The following is a 23,150-nucleotide window of genomic DNA, read 5'->3' as shown; positions in this document are numbered from 1 at the left end:
GAGGAGGAAGACAGGATGATTGTCGAGGTAGGTTGTGCTAGTTCTTTTGCGCTGTTGTCACAATGTTTCTTTTGGCCGGCTTCCTGAGTTCTGCACTTTCCCGGCCGGCAGCTCGCTTTGTCCAACCTGGCATGGAGAGAGCGGTGCGTGCGTTCTGTTAAGGTGAACGGAGAGTGCAAAGAGTGTGAAAGAAAGAAGGAATTTCCCACCGGTCCGGCGCGCTGTTCTTGATAGAGCTTATAGGCCTTTCAATGCCGGCGTCATGGTCTACCCGTTTACGACCTTGATGCCTTTTCTATTCCACCCACCTTATTCCTGCTCCTACCTCCCATTACGGGCCAAGGCGCCGAATCCCCCCGTTCCCAGACCACCTATTATCCCGACTGTCTCTATTTTGTTGCGTTCTCGTTACACCACCTCCTTGCCACTGCGATTATCCAAATGCGTGCTAAGAAGAATTCGATTCTCCAGCGCAAAGTCAGACTGGTCACCGACCAGAACATCCTGTAGGTGCTCCCTCGATAGCGATGCGGTCGCCTCGTTGTCCATGGTGTGGCTGGGCAGTGACTGACTAGAAATGCGACGCGAATTTATAGACCTGAACGACCACAGCAGGTAGAGGGCTTTCCTATGCGGAAATGGTCTGTCTCACTCTATATCCTCGACGAGAATGGAGAGCCTCACCCGGCCGACTGCTTCCAACGTGTCACCTACAATCTTCATCCTTCGTTTGAGAATCCGGTTCAGAGTATGTGCATTCCACGGCGAGAGAGAAAAAGACGAATGGTACGGGAGTGCGACGTACTGACATGCGCGCGCGTGTTGCGCTCTTGCAGCCTACACCAAGCCGCCATTTACCTGCGAAAACGAAGGCTGGGGCGAATTCGAAATGTCCATCGACTGCTACACGACAGAAAAGTCCAAGCAGAGCATCCCGCACGACCTCAACTTCCAGTCGAACCACTACGAAAACGAACACACCGTCACCTTCAAGAACCCCAGCCAAGCACTACAGCAGATCCTGCGGGAGACGGGCCCCCTGCCGAGCGACGAGGACCGCGTCAAGCGTAAGGGGGCGTCGGGCCCGAAGAAACCCAACCAGAAATACGACTACGAGAAGATCGCCGACGGCCTCGGCAAGCTGAAGGAGGACGACCTCCTGCATGTCATCCAGCTTATTAATGATAATCGCACGGAAGACATGTACATTAAGACGGATGTCGAGTGTACGTCTTTTGCGCCGGAGTACCCGATGAGAAGAGGAAGCGTGTTGTAACTGACGGTGTCATGCGTTGTTGATAGCGGGCGAGTTTTCAATCGACCTGTACTCCATGTCGGATTCGCTCACCAAGATGCTTTGGGACCACTTGGTACGTTTTGTTCTCTTTTCCTGTCGCCTGTCGCCTGCTACCTTGTTAGGAACTCCAGACTGTCCGATCACTTTGCCTGCTAACCATCCAATCCCTGGTTTAGTCCAAGAAAGGCATGATCAGTTGAATGCAAAGTTGTCCGGTCGTTGCGGCAGCTACATCACGGACTGTAGCCGCCGCGCATCGTCTATCTGAGACCCCTCCCTGTAATGATCGTCGGGAGCAAGGAGAGGGAGTGGTCTCGGCGGGTGTAACGAGATTGACGGAGGGGTGTAGGCTTGGTTCCTTTGGGAGCTCGGGGGAACTTTCGCTTTGTGGGATTGCACTTGGGCGTTTGGATTTGGCTGTCAAAAGTCCCGTCCCCATGTGATGGTGGCTGCCTCTCTTCATCGCTGCATCCTCCGCCATGATTTCATGGGGTTTGTTGGGTAAACTTGAGCGGGTACGGATGGCCGAGGAGACGGCTGCGGACAAAGCTGTGGTGATGACGCGATGAAGAAGTATGAGAGGCGCTTATGTATCGATCCTCTACTTGTTCTTTTAGTTCTGGTGATTATTGAGGCAATGCATTGCATTGAGAGCACTGTCTCGTCACATTCTGTCCCGTCACAGGAACTAGACGTTGTGGGAGAAGTCATCGACGGTCTCGAGTTGCTATGGCTCACTGCCGGACAAACCAATCCTAGATGATCGTTTTGCCTTGAGAAACTAAAGATCAGATTGAAATTGAGATCAGAATAAAAAACAGTTGACACCCCTATTTGGCCATCTTCATCAACCACCACTCGTCGGCCCAGACCAAGTCGTTAAGAGCAAAGTGAGATGGCGAGGAAAACTAATAACAGATATGGGAGTGGGAGAGCAGAGCGGTCGTAGCAGGGTATCAAAAACACTCGTTCTTCCTTCATTACACTTCTTGTTCTCCCACTTCACTTTTCTTTTCCCCCTTCCTCAGGAATCGTCGTGTTGGATGAGGGTGGTGAGTCGTGGTTGTTGTCGGGTAGACTCGATGGGATATGGCGATTATTCCATGTCCTTCTTTGGTTCTCTCCTTTTCACTTCCATTTTACCTTCGAAGCCTCTTCTTTCCCTGTCCCTTTCGTTTTTCCCCTTCAAGACGAAGGTTCGCCGTTCTGTGTCCCGTCATTATTGTCCACCGTGCCTTGTTTCCCAGTTTGTTTTCCACGGTCTGAGACTCGTTAAGATCGACATCAATTGAAGGAAACGTCTTAATTCGTAAGAAAACAATAGACAAATAAGTAAATAAAACACCAGGATACTCCCTTTGGCGCCACGCGGAGGAACAGACGTCGATTTCAGTTTTCGAAAGAACATGAAAAAAAAGGGGCGGATTTAGAGCAAGAGAAACAACTGCATGGCTATCGTTCTTCGAAAACAAAAATTAAGAGAAAGGTGGGTTATTATCCATGACGGGGAACTGCGGGTCCATGGCCATGTACTCGAGGAGGTCGACGCCGCCGACGTTGAGGCCCTCGGCAGTCATGGCGATGCCTCCGTTCTCCATGTTCTGGAAAAAGGCTGGGCCAGGAGGCAGATACCACATCTCCGTGTTGGGGTTGGCCCAATCGGTCACGTCCATGATGTTCTCGACCGAGGACGGGTTGTCGAGTGCGGCGGGCGTCGACGGGTTGAGGCCTGACGCCGTACCCGACGGATAAGGGAAAGAACCGGCGGTGAGGTCGAAGGGGGTGGCTGAGATGTTGCCGCCAGCGTCTCCTGGGTAACGGGTGCGGTTAGCTGAAAGTCCGCCATGAAAGTCTCACCCATAAACGGTGTGTAGGGCGACGCGAGACGAGCAAAAGAAGGCGGGCCAAACGTACCTGGGGCATTGAGGCCCTCGCGAAGCCGGCTGGCATGGGCGGCCCAGTTCTGCCCGTCGCCATTGGCGGCCTGGCCGTTGAGAGCGCCGCCGTGGGCCGTGCCGGGCTGCGGCGGGTCGGGGCTGCGTGCGCCTCCGGAGTGGCCGAGCAGCGGGGCCTGGATGAAGCGGTTGCGCAGGCGGCTGGTGAGCGAGTCGAGCAGGTCGGCGAAGCGGATGCCGAGATGCACGTCGTCGACGACGCAGTTGCGGAGGGCCTCGACGGTGGAGTCCATCAGGTCGATGCTCAGCTTGACGTCGGACCGCGGGGCGCCGAGGGCGAAGGTCTTGAGCAGGAACATGGCGCCGCTGATGATGCGGAAGTAGGTCCGCACGGGGGCGTGCTTGAGGTAGTCGCCGGGGAGGAGGCCTTCGACGACGGTGCGCAGCAGGTTGCGGCAGCCGTCGACGACCTCCCGGATGTATTCCTGGTCCGTTGCGCCGAAGCCGCCCAGCTGCCCGAGCGGTAGCTTTCCAAAGTAGCTCTGCGTCTGCGGCGAGAGCTGCGCCGTCGTCATGTTCACCTGGCCTCCGTGGCCGGCCTGTGCCGTGTTCCCCGCGTTGCTGGCTGATCGTTCCACGACGGCCTGCAGGGACAGCGAGTTGACGTAGATCCGGACGTACTCGTATTCGATGGAGAGGATGTGGCGGGTGAAGGGGGGGAGGCGGTAGCGCTTGAATTCCCTGTACCAGTCATCGAGGATGGGGCGGAACTCCTGCAAGCGCTCGGTGTAGGTGCCGCTCTGGATGATGTCCTTTGTGTGTTGCCGGGACCGGAAGAGTTTCTCGTTCCCCAGGTGCATGGCGTTGCTGATGCCGGCCCAGCAGTGGATGATCTGATCGTCCAGCTCGAGATCGGGGATGTAGTTGAACGAATTTGACAGCGACGACGGGTTGGTGCCTGGCGTCGTGCCGTCTCCTCCTCCTCCTCCTCCGCTTCCCCCACCACCTCCACCACCTCCACTACCCGTCCGTTTTCGTGTCACGGCCGGGTCACTCCGTCGCAGCGCATCGGGAACCATGTTCGTCCAACCCAGACGACCGGCCAGCTGGGTGACGTAGATCAGGAGCAGCCGCTTGATGCGGTTGGCGCGTTGACGGTACGTCTCCTCCTCGTACTCGGGCCGCGAGATGGCGCCGTTGCGCATCAGCTCGTCGATATCATCGAAGACGCCCAACTCGTAGGCCAGACCCATGGCCGTGCTGAGCAGCATCCAGCACATGCGGTCGCTCCGCCAGGCGGGCTCCAGCCAGCTCTCGATACGCCGACCCCCTATACCGGCGGAAAGCCGCTGATTGCCGTTCTCGTCGGTGATGCCGAGATCGCTGCCGTCGTAGGATGGCAGGATCAGTTCGTCAATGGCCTCTTCCGGGGGGAAGTGCAGTGCCCGGGGATGCCACTCGGTCAGGATCATGAGGGATTCGATGGTGCCGAGGGTGCGTAGGCTGCCTTTTCTGAGCCCGCGCCAGGGAGCAGTGCTGCTGGTCTGGGGATCCTCCATGGACGACATGGCCACGAAGCCACCGCCGAAGGCTTCCTGGCCCCAGAGACAGCGTTCGATCATGCCGCGCAGATAGGTCCAGAGCTGCTCGTGGATGGCATGCGACCTGCAGTGGCCGCCGGTGCCGGACAGTTGACGGTAGCGTGAGGCGATGGTGAGAAGGGTGACGGTTAGGATGGGTTCCTCGGTCAGCAGAGTGAGGTGAGATGCCGGGTTCCGGAAGGTTGGTGGGGAGATGGGAGTCAGGGGGGAAAGGTATTCGTAGTAACTGTAGGTGTAAGTCTGGCTGTTTTTCTTTTTCTTTTCTCTCTAAAAAGACACAACAAAAACGAGACAGAGGAGGCCGACGGGTATAGAGGTGAAAACTTACTAGTCAATATATTCAATCGCCTCGTGAGCCGTGAACCAGCCAGCCCGGACGAAGCGGAACCTATTCCAAGCCTTGATGGCATCGGCATAGCCCGGCTGGGCCGAAAAGTCGGGCTTTGCCAGTTCGGGGTCTATGGGCTGCGGTTCGGCCTTGGGCGTCGGCTCCACGGCGGGTGGTGGGGTCGGCCTCATGGTCGCGGTAGGACTGACGACCATGGGCTGCTGCGACTGCACCATGGAGGCCAGAGAGGCGGCGCTCTCGTGGCGCTTGTGGGAAGGTAAGGAGCTGCATCGTGCGATGCGAGTTAGCAATAGCTGAGCGATGGCAATACCGCGGACATGGGAACTGACTTATCTGTGGCGGCCTTGTAGAGCAAGTCGAGCGCATCATGAGGTCCGTAGACACCTCGGCTCAGGACGTTCTGCGCTTCCCTGTTCTCTACCTGGGCGTTGGGCTCATCTTCGACGACAAAGTTGGCGGCGCGGCCCGTGGTCGAAACGGTCGAGGAGATGGCGCTGCCGATGCTACCACGGCCAGCGCTGCTGCGGGAGGTGCGGGGACGTGGGAGGGGCTTGTCGCGCGTGGCGGCTGCGGCCGGGGTCAGGGGCACGTCGCGGTAGAGACGGGTGTCCAAGGCGGCGGGACTGGGTTCGGCGGTGTGGAGTCGCTTCCGGCCGTTGCGGATGATGTACTCGTCGAGCTCTTGGTCATCCAGGGCATCGGTTCCGTCGTCGTTTTTCCGCTTGCGACGGGTAGCGCTGAAGAAGCAGTCCTTGCTCTCTCGACGGCATCGTACGCACGGCGGGTCGTGGGGGTTGTCGACGCTGCCGAGGTCGCAGCGGACTTTACGACGGCGACAGGGGATACATGCTTGGTAGACGCGCTTGTGCTGGGTGGGCGGCGGCTGAGACGGCGGCTGCGAGGCCGAGGCGGAAACGGGTGCCGTGGTTGAGGAGGAGGAGGAGGAGGAGGCAGCGGCGGCGGCGGCGGGAGGGGCTCTTGTAGAGGCGGCTGGAGCGGCTGATGGGCTTGTATTGGAGCCTCCTTGGGAGGAGCCGTAGGTGGTCATTGTCGGCCGGCGACGGGATAATGAGAAATGAGGGGTGGGCGGGTTACGAAGGCGGGTAGAGGTGGCACTTTGGGAAAGGGGGGAAAGGAGCGGGTTGCGGCGGGCCGGGGCTCACGTCGCGCGGCACTCGACTTGTGAAATGATATACGGATTCAATCCAACATGGGACACCAAAATGATGAATGCCCAACGTTCAATGGACAATCAATGTGCTGATTCACAATCGCCGTCGGCTGTTTGGGGCCTGATTGCAGTGATGATCGGGGAACATTCGGTTGGATGATAGGGGAGTCGAACAACACAACCTTTGGGGGGACGGTCGGTTTGCACCGGGTTTATTATGGAGGGGTTGGGGTGAGCGGGGGGCAAGGGGGAAATTTACCCCAGATTATTGATCGAGAAAGATGAGCCAGACGCTAGATCATGTGACGAGGCTGTAACTTGGCGGGGGCGGGGCTAGTCGCTTACTTAGTACGCTACCTAGGTACTGTATTCATAGCTTATCCATTGGGTTCGCTTAGGTATCTATGGAATCCACTTTTCTATCCAAAGTCTCATTTGGCCAACACGACTAATAGGTACACTATAAGATGACTGTCGGACTTGGATTATTCAAACTGTCATAGAAGAGTAAATCTCAAACATAATGCGAGGTCGTCTAAATGACTGCTATAAAAATACGAATAGACACGTAGTAGACTGGTCATGCGCTCCCATGTCGTCCTCCCTTGCTTCCTACGCCACCGAGGGCTTGTGAGGCTTGTGTGGCTAGCGCCGGGAAAGCACGTCACGCGTGCCGCACGGTCGTCTAAAAAAGATGACATATTTCATGCTCCGTCCGGTACCTAAGGACGACCTAAACACCCAAGTCCGTCTTTCGCGCCCGTCACACCCGTGAGATCCATTGCTTCCGTTTCCTCGCCAGTGCCTCCTAGTCGTAGGCGTGCTTCATTTAAGGGAAGAGGGCACTGCTAAAGAAATCAAAAATGAAAAACAGATGGAAAAAGAAAACAAAACAGAACGCAGTCCATCGAACTAAACATGTCTTCTCCAGGCGCTGTCTGTCTTTCCACGTTCTCGTCCGTCTTTCCACATTCTCTCTTCAAAAAGTCGTGGAACAAGTCTACCATCTCTCTGCGTTGTCGGTTTAAGAACTCTTGCTCTCCGTGGCTACCTCTTTGGGCGGCTCCATGGCCGTCTCAGCCTGCTTGGCCGACGCCACTGCCGCATCCGCGCACACCTCCGGGGAGTCGGTGGCCGTGTTGGCGACGACGGCGCTCGTTGGCTCCTCTTCCTCCAGCGTACCGTCGCTGCCGGCCGCCGGCGACTCGCTCTGGGCGAGCTTCAGTTCGGCCTCGCGCACAATCTTTTCCGCCTCGCTGACCCGGCCGCTCTGGGCCGGCTTTTCCACCCCGAGCGCATTCTCCGTGTCCTTTTGCGTCTCGAGAAGCGCGGCCTTGTCGAACCGCACGATCATGCACGACAGGTTATCCGTGCTGAACCGGTTGAGCGCGTGGTCGACGAGGAGCTTGGCCGCGTCGGTTGCGTCTTGCACGTCGCGGACCAGGTCAACCGCCTCTTGGTCGGAACAGACGTCCCACAACTAGAACAGTTAGCTAATTGGCTCGCAAAGAAGTCAAAAGGACAGATGGAACAGAAAGGACAATATTGTGGGAAATAATTTTGTGAGAAAAAGAGACAGCAGAGTAATACAGCCGGGAATACTCACGCCATCGCAAGCTATAATCATAAATTCATCCGTCTCCGGGTGAATGACCGTCTCGGTCGTGTAAGGATGACCCGTGACGAGACCTTTGATATAAGCGTCGCCCAGGGCCCTCGTCACCGCCAGGACACCGTTGACTCGGTTGTTCAGGATCAGGCCTCCCGCGTTGGCGATGCGCCTGCCCTCGTTTTCGTCGCTTCCCTTGTGATCGTACGACAGCCGCAGCGCCTTGCCCGACCGACAAAGTATGATGCGCGCGTCGCCCACATTGGCCGTGTAGAGGACGCGCTGCCGAAACGCCGAGCTCTTCAGCTTCGCATGCGCAGCCTCGCTACCCGCCGCATTCCCGTGGTCCCCGGACGCCGCGGCGGAGGCGGCCGCAACGGCCGGCGCGATGGCCTGGGAACCCGTGGCCGACTTGTCGCTCGCAACGCGGTCCTCCCAGCGCAGCACGGCGATGGCAGCGGTACAGCCGCTGTTCTTAAGAGGCAGCTTCTCCAGCTGGGCATCGACCGTCGTAAAGGTCTGATCGAGGAGCTCGGGAATGGGCATGTTGGGGTTCCTCCGGATCAGATCCTCGAGGATGAGGTGGAGCTTCTTGCCGCACCAATCGGCCGCAAAGGTACCGGCGTGGCCGTCGAAGATTGCGAAATAGCCATTGTCCGTCTCGACCACGTCCAAGTCCGACGCCGTGGGCGAAGGGGGAGCCTTTTCGTCACTGCCACCGTCGCGCGTCTCAGGCTTGTCGCCCTCGATGGCAGGCGCAGGGGTTTGAAGAAAATTGTAGAGAAAGGCGTGGGTGTCCTCCATCGTCCGGCGGCATTTCTTGTTCCTATCTTCCCAAACACCCACGCGGAAGGTGGAGCGGGGCCCCGGGAGGGACTCGCCGGCCGAGTTGTTGTGCTGGCCCTGAGGCACGGCGAGCGCCGGGTCTTGCTTGCCGAGCTTCTGGAGGGCGCTCTGCGGGCTGTCCGAGTTGGTGCGACCGACCTGCCCAAAGTTCAACGAGTTCTTCGCAGAGGCAAGCAGGCTGCTGGCGCGGCTCTGGACGCCGCTGGCCCGCCGTTTCTTGTCGGTCGACCCGCCCGCGTCCCGGCGACCGGGAGGACTCCCATTGCCGCTGGACCTCTTGTCGCTGCTGGCGTTTTGGTCCGGTGCCTTGGAGGGCGGGGGCGAGCCGCTGGCGTCGGGCGGCGACGGAGAAGACTTGGGGTCGACGACGTCCTTGGACTCACGGGAAGCCGCAGGGCTGGAGCCACTGCCGAACATTCTGCTCAGCAGACCACTCCCGTGACTGGAGAGGCTGCGGCGTTTGCTGCCTGCCAGCTTCGTGGATCGGGAAGAAGACGATGGGGAAGGGTTTCTGTTTTAGGCGCGGCCGGAGAGAGAGAGAGAGAGCAAAAGAAAAAGAAATGGCCCGAGCTCAGGTGAGGAAAATCGAAAGCGTGCCCCAATACTGCGAATTTTGATTTGGTGATCGAGGGACGCCGCGAATGGGGGTATTCGCGCCGAATCGTTATTTTTTCCCCTTCTTTTTCCGCTTTCGTCTCCCCAAGGCTGTCCGAAACGGCAAAGCGCGAGCGGAATCTTGGTGTTCGTTTTGGCGTCGTACGGGCTGGGTGGGCGAGAGGGCCCAAGACGAGGCTGGCTTTCGCGGGACGAGTGGAAGCAAATTCACTGTACCAAGCAACTTGGAAGGTACCCAGTACGGGTTGCCGTGTGGTGTAGAGGTGCTGATTAGACGAGTTGGTCTAATAATGAGGGGAGTCCTGGATCATTGCATGGGTCCGAGGGTCGGCGGGGAGAAACAAAGAGGCAATAAGGTGAAAATGAGATGGGAATTATGGAAAAAAACCAGGAAAGAGATGCAGGAAAGTGGCACTGTCTCGGCGGCTAATAACCGAGGGGTCACAGCACAACACCAGGAGAATATGACGGGATAAAGGACAAGGAGCGGGAGGCGCAGTGGGACGAATATAAAGAGGTAGTAGTGTAGAAGGATTGCAAGGTCAAGAGGGATGTTGGAAGATACGAATGAATACGGGATCCCAGAGTGACGATATACCTGACGCTTTTGGGGTCTTTGCTACCTAATTATAAGTTTCCACCGTCATCACCGACCTACCAGCTAAGGTATGGCCCATGGGATAAGATAGGATGGGTGGTTACTAATAAAGCGCTCTGGGTAAGGGACCATCCATAACCTGGCAGTGACGTAGAACGACGTGGGGTGGACCAGAAATGAGACACTTGCCCGAATGATAACCCAACGGCACCTGACAGGCCAGGGCAACACGGAGTACGAAGTAATACCGAGTAAGATAAGGTACTGAGTACAGTGACTAGACGCAACTGTTGTACCTATATTCGTACGAATACATCCTGTCAACTGGAAAGCAACCAAGATACAGTGACGAGACAAAACTGTCGAGCAAATGTACTTACAACTCCACGCCAATAGGCAGGCGTAGGGGGGTACATTTCTCGACATTTGTGTCGACTTACTGTACATCGCCAGACAGGCCAGACAGGTCTTCCCATGATGCATAATCCGTAGTACTTTACCCAAAGACCACGCTCATCAAAATTGAACTACTAATACCTTCTAGGGAAACCAGACATTGTTTGATAATACAGCTACTGGACACCGGAGCCTACACCGCTTCTAAGCTGAGCAGAAAATCCGTCTTCGATATCATGTCGGATGAATTGATGCAAATTATCAGACCAAGTTGAGCCACTCTGACAGACAACCGGTCCTACGTTAGCTGTCAGCCAAACGCACTCGACTCAGTAATAGCATTCCACACCATCATCCGACGCGCCAGCGTGGCTATTGCGAAATGCCGGCAAACACCTGCAGAAATGCATACGACAGTCCAGTACACACAAGAATCCTCCATGTACTCCAAAACGCCTTGTTAGTGGCAAGCGGACGCTCATATGATTCCTCCCTTGTTGCCGCAACGTCCCAGTCACGGCCTACCAGTCATCCCGGGCCCCTATTATCGTCTGAGGCTGTCTAGTCGAGCTTGGAGCTCATCGTCCGCCCCGCTGCTGCCCCCCATGCCTCCATCGCCCCCAATGGCTTGCGCGACTTTTTGTTCTTGCACCGCATTCGATTGCAGTCCGACGGGCGTGTCTCCGAGCTGCATCTTCGTTAGCACCATTACTCACTGCCGACAGGCAAACCGGTCCCCCCAAAAGAAAGTTGGACACGAGTGGCATCCCACGTACCGCCGAGTTCAGGTCGACTCCAATCTCCTCCAAGACTTGTTCCACGACCTCTTCACTTTCTTCTTCCGCGCCCACGTCCATGGCATCGTCAATCGCATCGTCCATCATCTCCTGCCTCTGTTCCATGACGTCGTTCTCGCGCTCAAATTCCATGGCGATTCGCTGCAGGGCGGGGAGGTTCATCGACTTGTTCATGCTCCCCAATGCCATCGTGGCTCCCTTCATTGCCTGCATCATCTGCTCGTTGGTGCGGTATGTCTTGTCGTGCGAACCATGTTAGTTGCTGTCCTCCCCTGGTGGAAACGCATAGATGAAGGTGGGCCGTACCTGCAACCGGAGAGAAATCTTTTGAAGTTGGCTTCTCATGGAATAAAACTTCTCGACGTACCTTAATTGTACATGTACGTCAGCGTGAACATTTCAGGGAGAGGCTGTCGGCTTACCTTCTCGTCCGAACGAGATCCTTGGCTTGGATCTTGCAGGCGCCCATTTGGCCCTTTTGTGCACTCTGCTTAATCTGGCCGATCAATGTCTTCTCTTGCTTCTCCAGTTTAACCCGGATCTGGTCGAGTTCCCGTATCGCCTTGTCCAGCATGCGCTGGTTCTTCCGCAGACGCTCCGCCGGCGTCATGCGCTTGCCAAACATGTACTCGAGAATCTGCTCTGCGGCATTAGCTGACTGCTGCGTGGAATGAGTGGGAAGGACGGGCTGTGCTAGTCCCCGGGAGTGCCCTCGTACATTCATGGTGGTGATGCTAGCCAAGGGATTGCGAAGATGTAGATTGATAGGCGTCTCGCGTAGGCCGCTGTCGGACGAGGGAAGTCTTTGGGACAATGCGGCGTCGCAAACTGTGATGGAAACAGAGCGAGACAAAAGTCACTATCGCGATGGGTGCCCAGGGACCGGTTGAATGGGCGCAGTAAGCTGGACGGATCGATGAAGCCTGCTTGGCCCAGAGCCGCCAACCCTGGATAGATGGGGCTCCGTCATAAGTCACAGGTACGAGGTCCGTGGTTGGGTGCCGATAAGATAAGAATATAGCAAGCGTGACTAAGCGAGGTCGTGTTACGTGACACTCACCTTATATAATGTACCAGATCAACATGTACCTCGGTATGAGTACACGCTCAGGTAGTGTCGATTATATTCACATCAGCCTCAATCTCGACAACATCCCATGATTAGATTCAATTGTCAGGAGTGGGCATCTCATATCCATGAACCCATGAAAACTTATAGCGATACCTCTCTAGTGCTTGTCAATTCCGATTCTCCCAAGATCAATGAATGAGCCTATGCATCTTCTTCTTTACTAAGCAGATGGAGACATCATAGACAGCCAATCAGAGATTCGCTGTCTGGTCGGGACGGTACCTCGTAATTTGCCGCTCAGACCAGAATCATGCTACTCGTCCAAGGCCGTGGCAAGACGCGGCGGACAAAAACTATTCTCCCTACAACTTCACTCTCGACGTCACCTAAATACCACCGTCCTTCGACCATGCGGACTATCACCACACACCAACCAAGACGATGAGCCAGGATTACTTTTCCGACAAGGGCAAGGCTCCCATGAGCCAAGAGGTTCAGCGCGACAATGAAGATGCGGCTGCCGCTTCGAGCCCGACCCCCCCGAACCCGACCTTTCCATCCGACGGCCCACCGCCGCAATACGTGACCGTCGGCTCCGGTTCTACATCCGTCCACGCTGCACAGCTCCAGGCAATGATCGATCGAGACTCGGGCTACGGCGGTAGTATCGACGGAGGAGACGGCCACGTCTCGACTCTCGGCCGTGACCATGCAACTCAACCCGACGTCGACCGGCGGTCCCAGGCCGGTGCCATCCACCAACTTTGGTACAACCAGCACCGCTCGACCCTGGGTCGTTCCATCACCAAGGTCGTCGAACTATTGAAAGAGTTACAGCAGATGAACGCAAAGTGGCCGGCACATTATCCATCGGTACAGCGACCGGAGAATGCATCCCCCCCGGGACTAACTTCGCGACCCACCTTTCCCCATTCTTACTCGACCGTAGGCAATACATCGCAGTCCCGCCCCGCCTCGCCTCCCCCCCCTCCCGCTCTTCGGAGAGCCATGACGGTGGCGGCAGACTCGCACGATGAAGCCGAATCGAGCAGGGCATCGGAAAACAGACCGGCCGAGGAACCGAGACTCGTCACACCGCAGATTGCCCAAGAATTCTCCGTCTTGAAGCTCGACCTCAAGCTGGGAGCTCTACACCAAGCCGAGCTCGTGCACTCCCTCGAGAAGACCTCGATCGCTTCCCTCCTCGACGGTCAGATTAGCTCCAGCATTCGGCACCTCATGAGTCTCCGCGAACGAATCGAAGATACGTCCAGCAAGGTTCTCATCACGGGCGACCTGAACGCCGGCAAGTCGACCTTTTGCAATGCTCTCCTCCGACGGAAGGTTCTCCCGGAAGACGAGCAGCCTTGCACCGCCATCTTCTGCGAGGTATTGGACGCAAGGGAGAATGGTGGCATTGAAGAAGTGCATGCGGTCCACAAGGATGCAGTCTATAATCGGCACGACGAGACGACATATGACGTTTTCAAGCTGGCGGAACTCGAATCCATTGTGGTCGATAATGCAACATACACCTTGTGCAAAGTCTACGTCAAGGATGTGCGGACCATTGACGAATCGCTTCTGAATAACGGCGTCGTGGACATTGCCCTCATCGATGCACCTGGCCTCAACTCGGACACGACCAAGACCACGGCCGTCTTTGCCCGGCAGGAAGAGATCGATGTGGTCGTGTTCGTGGTTTCGGCTGCCAACCATTTCACCATGACAGCCAAGGAATTCATCTGGGCCGCGGCAAAGGAGAAGGCGTACCTCTTTGTCGTTGTGAATAGCTTTGATGCGATCCGAGACAAGAATAGGTGCAAGAAGATGATTCTCGAACAGGTGAGTGGGCTGAGCCCACACACTTTCAAAGAGTCGGCAGAACTCGTTCACTTTGTTTCAAGCAATGCCGTCCCGGCTACTCCGGGCTTTGGCGGCGGCGGTGATGGTGGGGATGATGACCCAGGCCACGACCCCAAAGGGAAAGGCAAGGATCTCGATAAGGTCCGCGATTTCGAAAACTTGGAACAGTCGCTTCGGAGGTTTGTCCTGGAGAAGAGAGCAAAGTCGAAGCTGGCACCGGCCAAGACGTATCTGCTCAACATTCTGAACGACGTCCATTCCCTGGCATCTGTCAATACCGATGTTGCCCAGGGAGAGCTTGATCGAGTGACGCGGGAACTCAAGGAGATCGAACCACAGCTCGCATCGAGCACGAAAGCAAGGTCGCAGGTGGGAGAGGAGCTTGACCAAACCATCGAGGTGACTTGCAAGGAGGTATACGACTACACGAGGACGACGCTCAACTCGGCCATCACGCACGTGGGCGACAGCAACCACGGCGTAGAGTACCGCGGCCTCTTTGCCGCGTTCGACTATGCCGAGGAGTTGAAGGAGGCCATGATGGCCCACATTTCCGAGTCGGTGGCCGGGTGCGAGGAGCACGCCAGGGCGAAGACGGTCGGCAGCGTCAACGCCATCAAGCAGCTGGGCATCCTGCACGTGGGCGACGAGTTCCAGAACCTTACCTTCCGACCCGATGTCATGTTCAGGAGAAAGCGGGACTCCCTCGCCAGACAGGTCGAGATCCCCACGGAAGTCTGGGACTTTGTCGACTGGTCCACCATCCTGCAGCAGCAGGAGAAGGTCGCCGGTACAGGCATGGCGCTGACCCTCGCCGGCGCCCTGGTACCTCGTGCCGTCGGCCTAGATGTGGGCTGGATGAGCCATGCTCTCAATGCCGCGAAAATCATGGGCAACGATAACTTGCGCCGGCTTATCATCCCCGGTATCTTGGCTGCTGGTAAGCAATCCCTTTTCGATTCGCGTTTCTTTTCTTTGTTTTTCAGAAAAAGCCCGCTCTATTTCATTCCTGTCGCTAATCCATTCCCTCTAGCAATCGCGGCCGGCGCCTACGTGATTAGCCAGATCCCCAACTCCCTGCCGCACCGTCTATCGAACAAGATCTCCATGCAACTGGCGGCGACCGACTACGTGCACGAGAACTCGACGCGCATCTCCACGTCGGTGCGCAAGGTCCTTCGTATCCCGGCCGACAACCTCCGCTCCGGACTGGAGCGCAGCGTCAAGGACCTGGGGGAGAGGCGCGAGAACACGGTCAAGGTCAAGGCGGAGAGCGAGGTGGCTCTCAAGTACTTCAGCAACCTGGTGCGGAAGAGCGCGGAGCAGCGGACGCAAGTCGACAGGGTGGACTTGGACTCGCCGCCTCCCGACGCCGCGGCTGCATCTCACGCACACTAAGTGTTTCGTTCATTGAGAAGGGGGTGTAAAAAGGATATACAAAAAAGGGAGATGGAAGGAGGTGGGTTTAATCGAGGCGAGTCTTTGGCTCGACACAGTGACGAATCGACATTATGGGCAAGGCGTACATGGAACGTGTTTTTCCTTTTCGAGACAGCAGACAAAACAGTCCCCTCTCTCTTACTCTCGCCTCCGGTATCTCGCTCTATGAGAATGACTTGGGGTAATAGCCGTTTGAGTTTAGTTTCCTTGAAGGCTGTTTGCTTCAGTTGATAGGGTCATCCTTACGATGAAGCTCGTTACTTTTAGAAATATTATCATTACTCAGTCAAGCAAAGCGTCTGAACGCCAGGGTTTTCGGTCGTAGGAGCTAGGTAAGAAGTCGACGTCAGGTCAATAAAGCTGGCCGGGGAAGGGATCGGCACAGGGAAGGATGGAATGTCGTTTTCCTTGCCTAGATGTATTGCCATGGCTTCTTCCGACGGGCATGTTCTGTGATGTTGTGAAGTTGGAAAGGGAGGATTCTGCGGTCTTCAGAAGGGATGGATGGTGTATTGGCATACTCATAATTTCACTTTGGCCTGGGATGGGCTGTTTCAAGCGAGTTGATAGATCGGTGAATGCGTGCCGAGACTATAGGACCAGAAATGAATTGGATGCCACTCCGAGGGGGATGCGCTCTGCCATGAAAGTGTAGGTATTCACCTTCGTCTCTACGTCGCTTTTTAGGGCGTAGGTGTAGTGTCACAGTTAAATTGCTAAGGTGTCCTTTTAAGGGCATAGTATTCAGGGGTAACGAGGGACAGAAGTACTTCGGTACGTTGTACTTTGTACGGAATCAAAGGGTCCAGGGAGCGGCTAGAAAATGCACCTAGTGGAGGCCCAAGCTCTTAGAAAAAGTACGAGAGCGCAGTGGAAATACTAGCGGTAATCGGCTCCCTGGGTCTCGTACTACACGTGTAGACAAGTACCTTTACTTCGTCCCCTGCCAATCCCCTACAGGCCATGTTTTTTTTCCTCCTTCTCCAATGTCGCCCAACTTGACCCTATTTGTCTATCCTTGACATTCTCACCCCTCCCTCGTTCAGGGTCAACATCAAGCAGCTACCAGCAACGGTGGTGACTGTCCTTTTGTTCTTTTTGTCTTTACACATTGTACTCGTTCTCACAGAACGCTCTCTCTTCTCTTCTTCTTCTCTCGCTCCACTAAATCTACTTCCTATTCCCCTTAATCTTCTCATCCACTCGACGCGCAGCAGCATTCCACGCCTAAATCTCGGTCTCGTTATCCCTCAACAAACGTCCCAAGCAAGTCGACGAACAGCTCGCATCGTTCTCTATCGCCATCTCTCACTTTGTCGACACGGCACTGCAAATGTCCTCCTCGTGAAAAAGACTACAGCTGGCTCTCCTCGCCCATCCCAACACCTGATACTGATACGAATATATGCGGATTTATTGATCTCGTCTCCCGGCTACCCCCCATGCCGCCGTCGTTCTGCCTTCACCCCTGATCATCGCCATTGCCGACGATTAACGACTGTCCATCCTCGAACGCACTCCGGCGACGAGGCTAATTCTTTGAAGTTCTGGGTCGGATCGTTGCTGCTCCTACTCGTGCGCACCGCCGAGCCGGGTACATCATAATATAATGTCCCTAAACGGCCTGGACAACCCCGAGGTCAGGGAGGCTCATGAAGCTGCGGTTGGTGAACCGGGAGGATGGTATGCAGTACACCCAGAATCCCCTGTTGTGAACCCTCGGATTGGGAGAGTCCTAGTCGGTGCCATGCCTTCGCGTCGTACACTGTCCGACACGTTGCTTGGCCTCTTTACCCTTCTGGTTTTTATATTTGTTACTTTATAATATTTTAGCTAACCACCACTGTCAACCGATTCGATATAGGTTCCTCCTCAAGTATGCCAGTCGCGATGAAGTCGACCTGCTGGCCCGCGGCAACGGCGGCATTGTCGAAATACGAAACAACATTGCCCAGTATGAGGAGAAATCCCCCCTCTATGGCTTTCTCAGGTACCGCCGCCGTAACGTCATCATCAAATACCTTCCCGAGGACTGTTCTCGGCTGATACAAGGTGAGCCGAGACCCTTCCCATTCCTTTTTACGCGTGGCAGTGCCACGGGGTCGTCGCCGCTTCGCATATTGGCCATTGAGACGCCATGGCGCGAAAGAACCCTGGCCTGACGAGAATGTTTGCTAATCAAATTGACTTGGCACAGCCCGTGTAACTGTCCATTTCAACGCCGTATGCGAAAGGTTTACGCCCTATAATACCCTCTTCTCCATTTCGACAGCCAAGGAACTCAAGGATACCACGCTCTCCGCCGCCTGTTCTCTACATGCCGCCTCTGGCTCGACGTCGTCATCAACGAGCTCCCTTCGCGGGAGAAGGCTGATGGAAATTGCCGAAGAGGAGGAAGAGGAACAACGGTGTAACAAGAGGAAATCGGCAGTACCCGAGGATGAGAGTGAACACGAGGATGGCGCACCTGTCGTACGGCTAGATGCACCACCGCAGTCCCCGGAGCCCCCAGTAACCCTGAACGCGGGACTGGCCGCATCCCCCGAGGAACGAAAATTCTCGTCTTGTTCCGACCCGCCTGATTTTGTGGGGGCTGCACAGACAGTTTCGCCTGCCCAGTCCACGGACAATGGCAGGCCCATGTCGTCTCACACAGCCCGTCCCGAGCTCTACAGTTATGGCACCTACACCTATGGTAAACCGAGAGTCAAGTTGGCCCCACGCCCTTCCCTCGACGTGGGCGGGCGACCCAAGACCGCCGGGAACTTCAGGCCCGTCTCGCAAATGCCGGCTGGTTTCAAGCTGTACTCCAAGGGTTCCAAGAGACAAAAGTCGCGCGACGAGGAAGTTCTGGAAGCTCCGCAGGACATCGCTACCTACGAGGTTACATTCGCTCCTTCTTCCAATGTTCTCGCCGACTCCCAATCTATTTCTCTCGGCGAGGACCCGACAAAGCCGCCACACGATCATATCCGCCCTGCAACCAGCTCTGGCGCTTCCGCCAGGTCGCCCACAATGTCCACTTTCCCCGGCTCCGCCAAACCGACCATGACGCCTGAGAAGGCGCGGCTGATGAAGGCTATGCAGTTGCGGGAGAAGAAGAAGTTGATGTTGAGCGCACAGCCTGTAGAGACCGGTCCAACCGACGCTCCACCCGACGCCCCGCCCGAAGATACCAAAGATGGTGATGCGCAGCCGACATGCCAATCCGATGGCACCGCTGACAACGGACTCGCGCCCCTCTCGGAAGAAGATGAGCGACGCCTGTCCATGGTCAAGCTAGACTCTGGCGTCGCGGCGGACGCGACCTCGGCGTCCCTGCCCACCGAACCGTCCGAATCCACACGCAGCGATTCGGGCCCGGAATCGCCGCTCATTCTATCCTCCGAGCCGGACCAGTCGACCAAAGCATCGTCGCTATCCGAATCAACGGACGAGACGATCCAAGAAACCCAGCCGGAAAAAGAAACCGATGGAACTGAGGACGCAAATAATGATACGGCGGAAGATCAGACCGCTACGGCCTTGCCAGATACCGCCGAGATGACCGTTGAATCAGACGAGCCTTCTAGCCAACCCAATCCGCAACAAACAGAGGAGAAACGAGAGCCGGCCGATTGCCCGGACTCGCAGGAGAAGCCCGGTCCTACTGAGCCAGTCGAAGATGAGCCGTCTCAAGAAGTGGAGCCGCCGCAACGGGGATCTGAGGACAAAAAGACCGAATTATCTCTGGCCGCACCCACTTCTGAACTTCCTAGTGAGGCGACCGTGACACCCGTCGTGGTTGTGTCGGACAGCTTGGCCGATGAGGCGAACAAAACAGAAGACGCCGCTTCGATGCAAGTCGAGAATGCGCCAGACTCACTACAGCAATCACCCAAAGTTGCAATTCCCAAGTCCAAATTCTCGACCCAGGATTCCACTAATGCGACTGCACCAACCTTTGATTTACGTACGACGGCACCCAGTGCGGCTGGAGACGACGCTGCGGCCGAGGTAACATCCCCTCCCGCCATGGACGCCGACGCAGGCGAAGAAGCAGTTCCCTCACAGCCCTCGAAGCGCAAGGTCGCCGTGGAACCAATCCGTACCGACCTTGATACGGCAAACAGACGACCGGTTTCACGCCTCTACGATGACGAGGACTTTCTGAACGAGCTCCAATCGGCGCACGTGGAGCAAGCACAACCCGTATTCGTCTCCAAGTCGCCTGTCACACCGGTGTTTCCCACCAAGCAATTCACGGATGGTGCTGCTGATGGCACGCAGAGCGGCAAGGAAGGGACCCCTCGAGGCGTTGTCCGGACCATCTCGAACCCCGTTCGGGGCAGTTTCCTCGCGCCGACGGACGTATCTCAGAGCTCCGCGCGATCGGTGTCCTCGGGCGCCGCGTTCTTGCACAAGATCACCCAGCAGCAGACATCTAGCCACCAGAAGAATCTCGCTAAAAGCGGCAAGCTTGGGTCCACCATCTCGCAGCGGATCAAGGCGCTGGAGAAGCTTTCCGGCTCTTCTGGCGACAAGGATGTGCCGTCACGAGGCAGCGTACCGTCCTCGACATTTTTCGCCGTCCGCAAATCGAGTACGCGAGATCCGTCGCGGTCGCCTTCGGTGGTGGATCGCGCCAGTTCCTTGTCACGCCGGAGCCCCACACGCTCGGCGATTTCTGAGTCACGGGACGGTTCGCCGGAACTCAGGGTCCCCCGGGAGAGGTCCGGATCGGTCGCCAGCCGGCTGTCGATGTTCGAGGTGCCTTCGGTGCCACCCGCTCACACCATGCCGCGAGGTCGGCCCGAATCCATCTCGGTGACGGCCCGGATCATTCGAGACAGCAGCCAAGTCGGGAGGGTGGCGGAGCCGCCCAAGGACCCATCGGAGTTTAGCCGCCTCGACTTGAAGGTGTCCCCGCTCGAGGTGGACCATCAGAGGGCCGGGCCGTCGGCGCTGGGTCCTGCTTTTGACGCGGTAGAGACGTCGCCGACCAGCAAGGAAACGATCCGAGAGAGAAGGATGTCGAAGGAGAAGCGGCGGTCGCAGTCACTGGATCCCGTGCACGGCGAAGGCGACGTCAAGTCGCGGCGTTCATCGCTCAGTGTCGTCCGGGATTTCATCAAAGACCGCCGGAAGAGCGTGACTTCGGCCTCGGCGGACGCCTCGGGGGTAGTAAGCCCCGTGCAATCGCCGTCGCGTCCTCCTTCGACCAACCACAGCAACACGTTGCCCCGACGACCGTCCATCAGCAGCCGGCGATCCTCGATCAGCCGGGATGGCGGGGTTCCGGCCATGTCGCCGTCGATGTTTACGGAAGGAAGCGCTTCGGGCGACGACAGCAAGTCGACCAACAGCGACAAGAAGAAGGGCCGGGCTGGACGGTTCATGCGGCGGCTTTCGTCGTCGTTTGCGTCGAGCCGGAATAAGAATCTCGCTTCGACGGCCATCTCGCCGACGGTGCATGAGGAGGACCTCCCCGAGGCGGTGGCGACGAATGCCCAGCCGCAGCAGCAACCGCAGCAGCCCCAGCAGGCCCAGCAGCCTTCGACCGTGTCGTACATGGGCGATGTGAATGTGCAGTTCCCCGACAACCTGCTGTGGAAACGGCGGGCCATGTGCCTGGACTCGCAGGGATTCCTGATCCTGAGCGCGACGACGGCGGCGGCGCCGTCGAGCCACAAGCTGGCGGGGGCTGGAGTGAAGCGGTACCACCTCAGCGAGTTCCGCAATCCGTACACGCCGGACGTGGAGGTGCAGGAGCTGCCGAACAGCGTTGTGCTCGATTTCCTGGAGGGCTCCGGGCTGCAGATTGCGTGCGAGGACCGGGCGGGCCAGATGAACGTCTTGCGTAGTAAGTACCCTGATTCAGGAGCCGAAGGATGGTGAGGTCTTTCGATGGCGGTTCAACGGTTGCTAACCTGGATTTTTCTTTCTAGTTCTCCAAGAGGCGCATCAGAACCACACATCGTTCGGCCAGTGATGGGGATACTGATACTTGAACCCCGAACTGAGGATATTCGAACGGATCGACGCGCAAGTAAAGCCCCAGGCCATACTATTTATTCCAGATTACCCTTCTTCATCTCTCGTTTCCCCTTTTTTTCCCCATTTACCCCTTCCCCGGTTGGGATTTTTGCAACACAGCATGGCTATGCGCGATAAAGCCGCACTACACTAGTTTTCCATTTGTTTATTACCATCACCATGGTACGACCATTTGATGCCGTTCCATGACACGCCGGATATCGTTTTTATTCTCTTTTCCTCTTCCCTTTATATAGTACTCTTGTCGAAGTGGGATTTGGGTCATGTCGTCACATTGCGGCTTTTGTCGAAACTGGACTTCCCATTTTGATTCGAGCCCAGGGCCCAACTCGAACCCAGCCTGTTGAAGACCTGTCTGTTTCTTCGTAGGAGGGTCCCCTGCGTTGGTCCTGGGCCGGTAGACTCCGGTTTTATTATCATTATTTACTTTATTCTCTTCTTTTTTTCTTTCGTTTGGAGACTCCTTTCGTTCTGGAAAATGATACCACCATAGCAGAAAAGAAGGTGTTTCCGGGGAACCGTTGGGCCAAGCACGGCTTGACTGACTACCCAGCAAGCAGGTGCCTTGAGCAAGGAAGCTGTATTTAGTCGAGGAGGGTGCTCGTCGTCACTCGTGGTTGAAATTTCCTTTAGGCGTATCCGAAAGCTGAAAAGACGAAGCTCGGCATAAGAAAAAGAGATTGGGATCCATGTGAAGATATAAGCCGTGGTTGGTGATAGAAATGCATGCCTGGACTCTCCCTTGGAGGCACATTCCCAGCTACGTCGGTGAACCGGATGCAGTGACGCATTGTGTGATGTGATGCCGCGGTGGGTCGATGCGTAGTCTTCGGCAAGATGCATGACGGGCCTTGGCAACGGGGTGGACGGACAGAATGATTCGCCCAATGGCAAGACAAGCCTTTTGGCCTGTTGTCCAGGCTGGGGTAATTTCGGGGTTTCGGGATTTTACGACGACGTCGATTCTCTGAGGACAGACGACATGCACCCCGGATATTGTAGACGACAAGACGACAAGACGACAAGACGATATCGGCGATCAAGGTAGGCCGCTCTTGCCTGAGTGGCCTTCCAGAGGTTCCTTTGGCTCTTTGGTCCGGTCGCCGTTTCCGCCGGTACCGGCTTTGGCTGGAAGAGTACCTACTTCGTACCTAGGTAGGTATAAACTCTATTTTGGGGGGTTCACTCAAGGCAGGTACTTGGTTATACTCGACGTCTACCTCGTGCCTAGGTACTTGGGTGGTGAAGTCGTGGTTGACTGGTCGCCATGAAGTATTCCTTCAGTATCCTCAGGTCTCGGGCTGGTCCCAAGCGGAGGGAAGGAAGGAGATACGGGCCCTGCGCCTACTCCAGGCCGGAGCATTTATTCACATCTCCAACTCCCCACTTCTGAGGTTCAGGTTCCGTCATTCCTCTTCTTCAAGCAATATCCCACGATGGCCGACTGGGCTAGACGAGTATCCATCGAACTTATCCGTCTCTCCGCCTGACTTCCTCCTTACGACGTCATTATTTCTTTGCCCCGGCTCTATCGTGTTTAAACGCCCACGGTCTACTAATCA

The 23,150-nt window shown here is 56.4% G+C and overlaps 7 protein-coding genes across 7 annotated transcripts; 3 read left to right on the top strand and 4 right to left on the bottom strand.

Moving 5' to 3' along the window:
- Positions 1 to 15: 15 nt before the first annotated feature.
- On the top strand, positions 16 to 1,497 carry ACRALDRAFT_2039429 (uncharacterized protein; the record flags this gene model as incomplete). Its single annotated transcript, XM_071020960.1, has 6 exons — positions 16 to 27; positions 472 to 506; positions 597 to 748; positions 837 to 1,226; positions 1,303 to 1,370; positions 1,474 to 1,497. 6 exons carry the CDS (start codon positions 16 to 18, stop codon positions 1,495 to 1,497), a joined length of 681 nt encoding a protein of 226 aa, XP_070879905.1.
- Positions 1,498 to 2,772: 1,275 nt separating this feature from the next.
- On the bottom strand, positions 2,773 to 6,190 carry ACRALDRAFT_1027502 (uncharacterized protein; the record flags this gene model as incomplete). The annotated part of the gene is made up of 5 exons (XM_071014820.1): positions 2,773 to 3,128; positions 3,212 to 4,174; positions 4,217 to 5,019; positions 5,122 to 5,406; positions 5,472 to 6,190. The coding sequence occupies 5 exons, from the start codon at positions 6,188 to 6,190 to the stop codon at positions 2,773 to 2,775; spliced, it is 3,126 nt and encodes a 1,041-aa protein (XP_070879904.1).
- Positions 6,191 to 6,776: 586 nt separating this feature from the next.
- Positions 6,777 to 9,956, bottom strand: ACRALDRAFT_2117453 (uncharacterized protein). Its single transcript, XM_071023769.1, has 2 exons — positions 7,920 to 9,956; positions 6,777 to 7,793 (listed from the first exon to the last, which is right to left on the bottom strand). The coding sequence occupies exons 1-2, from the start codon at positions 9,183 to 9,185 to the stop codon at positions 7,338 to 7,340; spliced, it is 1,722 nt and encodes a 573-aa protein (XP_070879903.1). The 5' UTR covers positions 9,186 to 9,956; the 3' UTR covers positions 6,777 to 7,337.
- Positions 9,957 to 10,491: 535 nt separating this feature from the next.
- On the bottom strand, positions 10,492 to 12,117 carry ACRALDRAFT_1078577 (uncharacterized protein). The gene is made up of 5 exons (XM_071018789.1): positions 11,893 to 12,117; positions 11,597 to 11,811; positions 11,481 to 11,541; positions 11,154 to 11,411; positions 10,492 to 11,065 (listed from the first exon to the last, which is right to left on the bottom strand). Exons 1-5 carry the CDS (start codon positions 11,896 to 11,898, stop codon positions 10,922 to 10,924), a joined length of 684 nt encoding a protein of 227 aa, XP_070879902.1. The 5' UTR covers positions 11,899 to 12,117; the 3' UTR covers positions 10,492 to 10,921.
- A 487-nt stretch (positions 12,118 to 12,604) lies between these two features.
- ACRALDRAFT_1045979 (uncharacterized protein) lies at positions 12,605 to 15,842 on the top strand. Its single transcript, XM_071015422.1, has 2 exons — positions 12,605 to 15,052; positions 15,146 to 15,842. Exons 1-2 carry the CDS (start codon positions 12,688 to 12,690, stop codon positions 15,508 to 15,510), a joined length of 2,730 nt encoding a protein of 909 aa, XP_070879901.1. The 5' UTR covers positions 12,605 to 12,687; the 3' UTR covers positions 15,511 to 15,842.
- A 61-nt stretch (positions 15,843 to 15,903) lies between these two features.
- On the bottom strand, positions 15,904 to 16,197 carry ACRALDRAFT_2015815 (uncharacterized protein; the record flags this gene model as incomplete). Its single annotated transcript, XM_071019819.1, has 2 exons — positions 15,904 to 16,143; positions 16,174 to 16,197. The coding sequence occupies 2 exons, from the start codon at positions 16,195 to 16,197 to the stop codon at positions 15,904 to 15,906; spliced, it is 264 nt and encodes an 87-aa protein (XP_070879900.1).
- Positions 16,198 to 17,161: 964 nt separating this feature from the next.
- On the top strand, positions 17,162 to 21,523 carry ACRALDRAFT_2095674 (uncharacterized protein; the record flags this gene model as incomplete). The annotated part of the gene is made up of 6 exons (XM_071022732.1): positions 17,162 to 17,235; positions 17,417 to 17,604; positions 17,750 to 19,209; positions 19,315 to 21,027; positions 21,073 to 21,394; positions 21,480 to 21,523. The coding sequence occupies 6 exons, from the start codon at positions 17,162 to 17,164 to the stop codon at positions 21,521 to 21,523; spliced, it is 3,801 nt and encodes a 1,266-aa protein (XP_070879899.1).
- Between the last annotated feature and the right edge of the window lie 1,627 nt (positions 21,524 to 23,150).

Source organism: Sodiomyces alcalophilus, assembly GCF_042370955.1.
Source record: "Sodiomyces alcalophilus JCM 7366 unplaced genomic scaffold ACRALscaffold_1, whole genome shotgun sequence".
NCBI lineage: Eukaryota > Fungi > Ascomycota > Sordariomycetes > Glomerellales > Plectosphaerellaceae > Sodiomyces > Sodiomyces alcalophilus.
Note: the sequence above shows the minus strand (reverse complement) of the source record. Positions and strands in the feature narration are given on the sequence as shown.